General features: G+C 38.6%; 1 protein-coding gene across 6 annotated transcripts in view; it reads left to right on the top strand.

Annotated features, from left to right (window-relative positions):
* LOC113576448 (cadherin-18) overlaps positions 1-9743 on the top strand; it is a 64050-nt gene that overhangs the window by 12527 nt on the left and 41780 nt on the right. For all 6 annotated transcript variants that reach the window (XR_014117120.1, XM_081697202.1, XM_081697200.1 and 3 more), the window contains exon 3: positions 9238-9532. Coding sequence is in view for 5 of the 6 variants with exons in the window: in XM_081697202.1 (XP_081553328.1) it covers positions 9238-9532 (295 nt within the window). In the remaining variant the exon portion in view is untranslated. The remainder of the gene's footprint in view (positions 1-9237; positions 9533-9743) is intronic.

Genomic DNA, 9743 nt, shown 5'->3' with positions numbered 1-9743 from the left:
TCTGGAAGTATTCAATCTCAATTGGATCTCCCTTGCTCAAGAAGAAAGAAAATATTGAGTGACATGTCTGCGCTTGTGTGTCAGGCCATCTGTTTTGTGTCATGCCTGTGCAAACTGTGTGATTTTGCAAAAAATTATATTTTTTAATGTCTTCTCCAAGTATCTTCTGAAGGAAAATGCTGTAATGCCTCTTTTCTGCCCAGATGAAACAAGAGTTGAGGATGGAGACCAAAATAAAATGGTAATTTCAGACATTAATGTCAGTATTAAAACCATTTTAGTAGGTTATTGGTAAGACTTGGCTGCAGTGCAGACACTGGTCTTTTCTCCTTGAGTATTCCTAGCTCTTCCAGTCAAGTCCAAGTTCAGGCATTATACATGACTGACAACCTTTCACAGTGAGACGGCTGTGCAAATTGAAATTTTAAAGTCACTTAAATGGCTTCCACAGAACAATACAGAAAGAACAGTGGTGCAGTGTGTAACGCTACTGATTGGAGTCAGACACTTGTGGATGTGAAAAGAGATGGTTTTATTATAAATGGGATATTCCAAAGCATCAAAAAACAGGCTAGAGTCATAAGGCAGAGCGAGCATATAGAAGACACAGGGATGAGATGAAGTCACAGTTGTGAAAACAGTCCAAGCCAGAAAGGGATAAGGCAAAAAGTGAAAAGCAGTGAACAGGCTAGAATGTAACCAACACAACAGAGAGAAAGAACACTCATTACACATGGGGGAAAAAAAAAAACCATGGCAATGCTTTGCGAAGGACAAGCACAAACTCATAGGAATAAATAGGAGGAGGACATGAGCAACAGGTGAAAGAGTTTAATAATCAGAGGAGGCAGATAAAATGAGATTAGTGGGACTAGGAGTGACAGAAGCTCGCACCTGGCAGCTGTAGTATGGGTCACGGGGCATGACATGGCGTCTCACTTTTCTTTGCAATCTGTCTTCACCTGGTTTATCTCTGAAGTGGAGATCAGCTCAGTAGGTCAGCCAAGTTCTTCTGTGTTTTCTCAGTTAGTCACACAATGAGATCAAAGAAAGTTCACATTGTTAAGTCATTACCTTTTTGAAAGTCATTACCTAACTGATTATTGTATCCTCTGAAATGTAGAAATGTGCACCTGGGTGGCACTGATCATTATTCGAGTGAGCAATGTAACACTTAATGCAAAATGTATGTAGGGAAAGGGTTGGGGTGAAATACATTGTATTTCTGAATAAACTTTATTTACTCAGAGATAAACACAAATTAATACATTATGCATAAATTGTGATACTGCCTTAACTTAATGAATCTGGTTACATTCTGTTTGCTCATGAAATGAAGCATTCCCAGTTCCTCAAAATGCTTGAGTGAACTTAAAATCCCAGGAGAGGGATCAAAATAATTTTCACAATGTGGCTGGGACATTGTAGCTGGAGAGCTACAAGGGCATTAGCAGGACAGTGCTGATTGAATTGCACTCTTGAATAATGGAAACTTATCAGGCATCTAATTGCATGAAATAATAATTACTTTTCATGGGCCCATGCTAGCTGCATAGCGGCTGGCTTTAAAGGGCCATGACTGGCTGGCTGGTGGTCTGTGCCGAGATGAGACAAGATACTGTCCCAGTCTGCAGCCTGCCTTCATCCCCACAGCAAAGACAGTTCCAAAATTTAGCCATGCAAATACAACGTCAACAGAATGCACTAATTCACGATGAAAGCACGCCATTAAGAATAAACAGGGTCCATTATGAGGGATTAAATAAGTCCCTAATCGTTAGCTCTGCTAACTTCCCCATGTTTAATTACAAGAGCTGTTATCACAGGGGCCAGCAAAAAGATGGCCATGATGCAAAATGACCCTTAATTAGATCGAGGAAAGACTTGATCTAATTAATCCTTTAGCACCCAGCATCTCCAGTTTGTGTGGGTTGCTCTGTGTGTGTGTGTGTGTGTGTGTGTGTGTGTGTGTGTGTGTGTGTGTGTGTGTGTGTGTGTGTGTGCGTGCGTGTGTGTGTCTTTAATTAAAAGATGCTATTGCATGCATATAGCTCAGGAGAGCTTCCCCTCAGTGTCTCAAGGATGACACATACAGCCCTTCTGCTGTGGACAATGTTTCTTCTTCTTTTTCTTCTTTTTTGCCTGTAATCAGTAAAATTACATAAGTAACAAATGTGAGACAAAAACTGGCATGGCTTATTTTTTAATAAACCACCACCCGTTTCAGTCTTGTGTCAGATAATATGAATTATGACATAATTGTGTTTCTGACATGCAAATAGATTTAAGGGTTATCAGAGGACTTCAAGTGTTCCAAACCAACCTCTAATACAGTTTCATTGCCCTGCTACAAACATCATCTGAGTCTGAGCAAAGTCGCCCTCAGTATGAGATGACTTTATAGTATCCGATTCATGCTAAAGTGTAAGAAACAGGTATTTTGAGGAGTAATAGGATCCTGCTATGAAGGGAACAGTTCAAGTCATGCAGATGAATGGCAAACACACATGTGATGATTGTGAGAGAAGGTGCACATGGCTTTGCTCAAGACATTAAAAGTCTTGCTCCAGAAGTTAAAAGCCTCCAAACACTGCAGGGTTTCTGTTGGTTTCCTAGGAGGCAATATAATACTATCAAACAGAATATGCTGCACTCAGCCATACTTGGCAGAATGCATATAAAAAAAAAACATGGAGACAGTCAGGACAAGCTATTATCCACCATTCAGTCATATTAACAAGTTGGGGAGGAAAATCCTTTTTATAATATCTAATCCCCATGGTTGTTGCCTTGAACCACATCATACCCATCCCTGGAGAATAAATTGATAAATAAAATATAACAGGAGATTCTGGATGGAATAGAAAAACCACTTTAAAGGAAAGTCTAAATAAGAATCCTTGGTTGTATATGTCATGTATATATGTACATATACATATGTATACATCTGTATACTTGTGTATTTTTTTAAATAATTCTACTCAGGTGTAAACAATTCTGTCAGGTTACTTAAACTGTTACTTTAGTACACTTAGTAGGCTACACTCTGTCATAGATTCTAGTGCTCTCCCCACTTGATCAGTACCAGTGCTCAACAGAGGTGCTACCCCCTAGAGGTGTATTAATCTTTCAAACTTTTTTCTGTCAGTCATTGCATCCATTAGAAATAATTCATAATTTGCAGTTTCATGATTTCAAAATTGCCAAAATGTTAACTTTTTCATCATGCTTAAGAAGGTGTGCTGTGTGTGCAACACAGTTGTGTGATACAAATTAAGTATAAATACAATATAAAAAATCAAACTTCCTAAAAAAGCTTAGGGGCCTCCTCACACTCAATGAGCACATGGTTTCAGTTACTGGAGAGCTCAGTGATTTAAAGCTAGCATTGTCATTGGATGTCACCTTTGCCACAAGTCAGTTTGGGAAATTTCTGCCCTGTACATGTAAACAATAAGTGCTATTATTGTGAAATGGAAGCGTACAGGAGCAAGAGCAGCAGACAAGCTGCTGAAAGCTAAAGTAGCATTTACAACTGAATCTACTGAATTACTCAGGCCAGAGTCTCATACTGCCTCTGGAAGCAAATACAGCAGACAAACTGTGCATCAGGAACTTCAGGAAGTGGGTTTCCATGGCTGGGCAGATGCACACAAGGCTAAGGCCGCTATGTGCAATGCCAAGCATTGGCTAGAGTGTTGGAAAGCATGCCACCACTGGACTCTGGAGTGATGAATCATGTTTCACTGGAAGTCTAATGGGTTGTGTTTGTTAGATGTGAGCATAACCCTGCCCAACAGAATGTATTGTGCCAACGGTCAAAGAGGAGCCTAGAGATGTCTTTCAGGGTTTGAGATAGACCCCTTAGTTCAAGTAAAGGGTAACATTAATACTACAGCATACAAAGACATTTTAGAAATGGAGAAGGTCATTTCCTGTTCCAGCATGAGAATACCCTAGATGATAAAATGTTAATACACATCCAACAAGCATTAAATGCTCCTATGCCCAAAACAAGCTCCATAAAGACATATTTTGACCAGTGGCTTACACAGAACCATGACCTGAACTCCAGTGAACATCACTGTTTGCACTGTGTACACCACTGTGAGTTGTACACCATTGTGTGTGTTTATTGTATTGTACTGTGAAGTATTCTATAGTATTTGTAAACATTTTTAAAGCACTTTGAGACTTGTCTAAAAAAGTGCTAAATAAATTTACTTACTCTGGGATAAATTGAAACATCAGTGGCTAGCCAGGCCTTCTTATCCAACATCAGTGTCTAAACTCAGGAAGATTCTTTTGACTAGATGGGCACAAATTCTCAATGGCACACTCCATTATCTTATGGAAAGTCTTCTCAGAAGAGTGGAGGTTTCTACATAATGGGATCTCTAGCAAAATCATATAGGTGTGATGGTCAGGTGTCCACATGCTTTTGGCCATATAGTTTAGGTTATCTATCTAGATAATCCTGCCTTTGAAAGGGATTACGTTTACATATTAGTTAAAGTTGTTGTTTCCTAGTTTTAATTAGTTTAACATTGTTTTAAAAGAATCATTAAAAGCAAAATGTTTTAATCATCTTCATTTAAATAAATCTTTTTTGGTCATTTGTATGTTGTGTATTATGATATGTTGTGCAAGTTTGGGGATTAACTACATTTTAGAAAACAAAGAGTGTGGTGTTTCCATGTTTTTAAAGATTATGAATATCATCTGAATACATTGTTTGAGTCTGTTTTCAGGTATTCACTACAAACATTTTTACTCAGTTATAAAAGTGTTGTGTTTTTCTGCTTAGGGCTGACTGCTTCTCAGTTTCTTGCGCCAGTCCCAATGGTTGAGAATTACAGTAATATTTTCAAAAGCTTTAGACAGTGTCCAGAGCATCAGGTTAGAACCGAAGGATATGTTTTTTCTCTGCTGATGTTCAACTGTAAAATCCACCATACAAAAGTGGTTTCATTCATGTTCATTCATGTTTTATTCGTACAGTTATAAATGGAAGAAGCTTTGATAGAATCAGAAAGCCAGCTCCTTTCTTAATGCTACAAGATAATTTTTAAGTGAAGTAAGGGGTTTCAGCTAAATTACTTTTTTCATTCCATGTCTTGCATGAAAGTAGACAACCAGTACTGAACTCTCATTACAGGCTGAGAGGTCATTTACAAGATAATGCACTGTCACAGATTTTACCTCCCCCCCCCCCCCCCCCCCACCTCCCATTGTAATACAGAAGAGAAATTTTGGTACACAACACCTCCTCATTCTCATCATTCATTAGTTTTATCTGAATATCAGTGTCAAGGAAGTTGCATAGCTATTTTGTTTCAATGAACCATTCTTCATTAAAATGTGACATTTAGGCCTTGGCTGTATAGAAGGCAGTATAAAGAAAACTTTTGATATAAAAAGTAAATTTAGTACAAAGCCCAAAACATGCCAGCAGGCTTTCTCCCCAATTCAAGGACCCAGTCAGGATTTTATTACAGAGTAATAACCTTCTGACTTCATTTATCTTCATAACGAAAACTCACAGTGTGGACATGGACAAGATCAAGGTATTCAAAAAAGTGAGAGGAATGAGAATAATTAGCAGATCGTATGCTACATATATAAGGACTATATAAGGAAACACATGCACTCACACAAATATACACACCACACATGCACGCATGCACTCACACACACTGATTAAGTCCCAACCCTCACTCTCCTTCGAAGAGGCTTTAATCACACACAAACCCTCCTTGATAATTGTGAATATGAGGCTTGGTGCTGATTGATGAGTTTATCCTACTCTCTGACCTCTCTGCACCTCCCTCCCTCTCTCTTCCTCTGTCTTTTTCTCTCCTTGTCCTCCCTCTCCTCCCCTGTCCTCTCTCATTCTGTCATTTCCTCTCTGCCCTTCTCTCCTTTCCCCTCCCTCCCTCCGGTGCCTGGAAGTCATCTTGTCCTCTGTTCTGTCCTTCGAGCTCCCCCAGCTTTACCCTGCTACTCCTTGGGCCTTGGCATGGACTGCTGGGATTGGGAGGATCTTTTTATGCAAACGCGGGGATAATGCTGAGCCTCAAGACACTACGAGCTGTATCAGAGCCGCCACCCGCTACTGCAGCTCGGTGTAAACCATCCGTACACAGACAGATAAACGCAATCCCTCACGTCTGTCAGCTGCAGAGTGATCTAATGCAGTATAGAAGTGATTCAGATACAATTTCTCTAAGGTTTCCCATGGTTGACAATCAGACTTTAGTTTGAAATGTAGGCTTTCAGTTGTATCATTTATTACAAATTACCTGTGATTTTTTAAAGGTGATAGGTCAGTCCATTTGTTAATGACACAGTGTGTCATGTGAATATATGCATAGCAATACAAAATGTGCGTGAATGTGTGTTATGATGCAGTGTGTGATGCTGTGTTGATTATAAGGAGCAGTTGAACATAAGAAATGACAAAGGCCGCCAGCACTACCTTTGAAATGTGACAGTAGCATACTCAGTAGCTTAATCAATAGATCCCAGCAGGAACTTGCTCTGCCATCATGTATCAAATACATCAGTGAGGGAATGTTTGGGACCTAAATGGTGCAAGATAGATTTGTTATTTGATTGTTTACTGGTGTGCACACACATTTTTTTTATTCAGTGATCTATATGCTGATTCTGGATATGAGCATTATCTGAATTATCACATTTTCAATTCAAAATTTTCTTTAGTCCTAATTTGCTTCAGTTTTATTTGCTTAATTTCACTTCAACAGTTACTAGAATTGTATGGTTTGTAGCCATATTAATTATGTAGTATTTAGGCAGCATGTGTGTAAATCATTAATTAACTATATTTCCAAAGTATGTATTTAGCCAAAAATCTACATTCTGTATTTAGTGAAAAAGCAACTGAATGTGTGATCACTACAAACCATCCCTGTGTTGTAGCAAGTTAGTATCAGCCTCATTGACCGAATGACACTTTTATTTCCTGGCGTTAGAGTGGGACTGGCAACACACTAGGGATCTGTTGTTAGGAGAGTGTGATATATTAGCTTGTGCCAGAGTAGGTCAGTGGCCAAATTAGAACCCCAACTGTAGGTTAAGTGAAATTTATGTGTTCTCATGGACAAGGAAGTCCATGGCTAGATTTGGTGTCTATGGAGTATAGTTTTAAGAGGAGGAGGTCATTCCTTACAGTATTTCCATACTGTACTAAATGGCTAAAATACAGTAAATATGTTTATATACAATTATGGATTTGCAATTAATATGCTGCTAATGAAGTAAGATCCACACGAACTAGGAGGAGAATGTCTCCGAAATGTAATCTTTATCCAAATGCAGATGAATGCCCAGTTAGCAGCTTTTGCATGATTCAGTAGTGGTTCTATAAACGTTTGCAAATTTAAATCACATGCCCTAAGATCCATTTATCTACAATGAATAGTCCTTACTGCAGCTTAGGTAATTGGCTTATATGCTTTTTTTTCAATTTGAAGGTATTTTAGCCTGAAATATTCATGCACTCCAGATTATTTATTTTTTTTAGAATTCATTGAAAATCTTAAGATGCATCCTCAAAAGCAAAAACAATAAGGCTAAATCACTCCAAAGTCTATTTTACTTTTGTTTACAAGCCCTTCCTTTCCAATTTACTTCCAGATCCACCATAATTTCCTACTGTGTGTTTACAGACTCTTAACACAAAGTCTCATTACCTTAAACTAACAGCTTGTGATTGGAGAAAATCTGACTGCAGTCTGGGCTCTGACCCTTCAGCTAATTACTGCCTGCCTGTCTGAGTGCTGTGTTTACTGAAAGTAAAGGACAGTTCACTCTGGTACAGGGCTTTGCTCTGCAATCAGCTCTCACTTTCTTTAATTAGTGATTAATCTGTGCATTGCTGTTTGGCTCAGCACTGACTTTGGTGCACACTCTTCCTGACAGTCTTAGAACAACAGGCAGTGATTTCTACCCCAGTAGCATGAAAGGGTCATTAATGTATTAATCATTGCTCTTTTTCAGATGGATTTCAGATGGATGAAATTATTGATTTAATAAGAATTAACTATCTCAAATGAGTAATCTCTGAAACTATTGTTTTCTTAGTTTGTCAGTCTTCCAAAGGTTGCTGTTATTGCTGATAATGTGTGCATAACAGGTCAACAAAGATTTTAAAGTTTTAGAACAAACCATGGCCAAAAGCTTTTCTTCCTTCTTAGTATTCTAAAAATGAGGATCCACCCAAAGAATTATTTACTCGGCCATGTGTGGAATAGTTTGCAAACGTCCTGCACAATGCATACAGTGCTTACCAGACATCTCAAATCTTTCTGACTATGAGTCTTCTATTGTGTATTCATTATGCCATTGCAGTAGACATGAGGTAGACACTTAGTAGATGGTGTCTTTAACAGCCTCGGGAGGTACTGTCTTCCAGAGCGCTCAGTCCTTTCAGTATCAGCCATTGTCAGAAAGCCAACAAGCCTTGAGACAACACTCAGGAAACACTCAACCTGTGGTACACAGAGCCAAGAATGTCTGGCTGGACACTTAGTCTGAGGATTTTGCCAATAGTATGCATTACTTTCATCCTCAACATCTTCTTCCTAAGAAGGACAGTATCATTCACTTCACATAATAAGAAAAAAACTGTAGTGGACAAATCACAATTTAGTTGGTCCATTGTTATGTTTTATAGTAGTGTCTTTTTCTGTCTTAAATACAGATTGTAACATACAAGCCTAGGTGAAATCTAGGAGGATTACATCACAGAGTTATTTATTTTCATGAATGATTTTCTAACATGAATTTGCAATGAGACATAACTGAGATGCAGCACACCACTTGGCAAGAGAGCTATGGGTAATCCTCCTGCTGTCAATTAAGAGAGAAAGTTTTCCATCTCTTTCCTTCTCTTTCCCCTCTCCCTCTTTGTCTCTCTCTCACCCTGCATATTTTGAGGGTGTCTTATATCACAGTTGGAGTCCAAAAAAGTCTCAAAGGATGTTTCACATCTTTTAGCAATGCAAGTTCTAGTCTTTATATTTCTTGGCACACAAAATGTACACTTAAAGTAGAAATCTTCAATTTGTATTCCACAGGGTATTTTCAATTTCATATACATATTCTAGCAAAGTATTTTCCAATTTTTTGGAAAGTTTAAATAACAGTCTACTTTTTGCTTATTATTAAAATTCCATTCTATGCTTTTCTCTACCCCCCCCCCTCCCCCCACAGCTTCACTCAAATTCCGACAAAGGGGATGGTTCAGTCAGGTACATCCTAAGTGGAGATGGAGCAGGAACTATCTTCATCATCAATGAGGTAACGGGAGATATCCATGCCACCAAGAGTCTGGACCGGGAGAAGAAGTCACATTATGTTCTCCATGCTCAGGCAATTGACCTCAACACCAACAAACCCTTGGAACCAGAGTCAGAGTTCATTATCAAAGTACAAGACATTAATGACAATGCACCCAAATTCCCTGATGGCCCATTCGTCACATCAGTGCCAGAGATGTCAGAAGTTGGTGAGAAACTGACCAATTTTTTTCCTTTTTTTTCAAAAAGTCCTCTTTTGCAGATTCTACAGTTAAATCAGCATGACACTTTGGTAAACTGATGAATAAACTGCATTTTGATGGTGTTCTGAAGTTTCACAGATTATAAAACACAAGAGTACTAAAGTTCCAAACCCCAAAAGAGTTTAGTTTGCGTTTCACAGACACAAAAGTTTGTCAC

Source organism: Electrophorus electricus, chromosome 15 (genome assembly GCF_041902795.1).
Source record: "Electrophorus electricus isolate QZ-2024a chromosome 15, ASM4190279v1, whole genome shotgun sequence".
Classification (NCBI taxonomy): Eukaryota; Metazoa; Chordata; class Actinopteri; order Gymnotiformes; family Gymnotidae; genus Electrophorus; species Electrophorus electricus.
The sequence above is the reverse complement of the archived record's forward strand: the minus strand, read 5'-3'. Positions and strand labels throughout refer to the sequence as shown.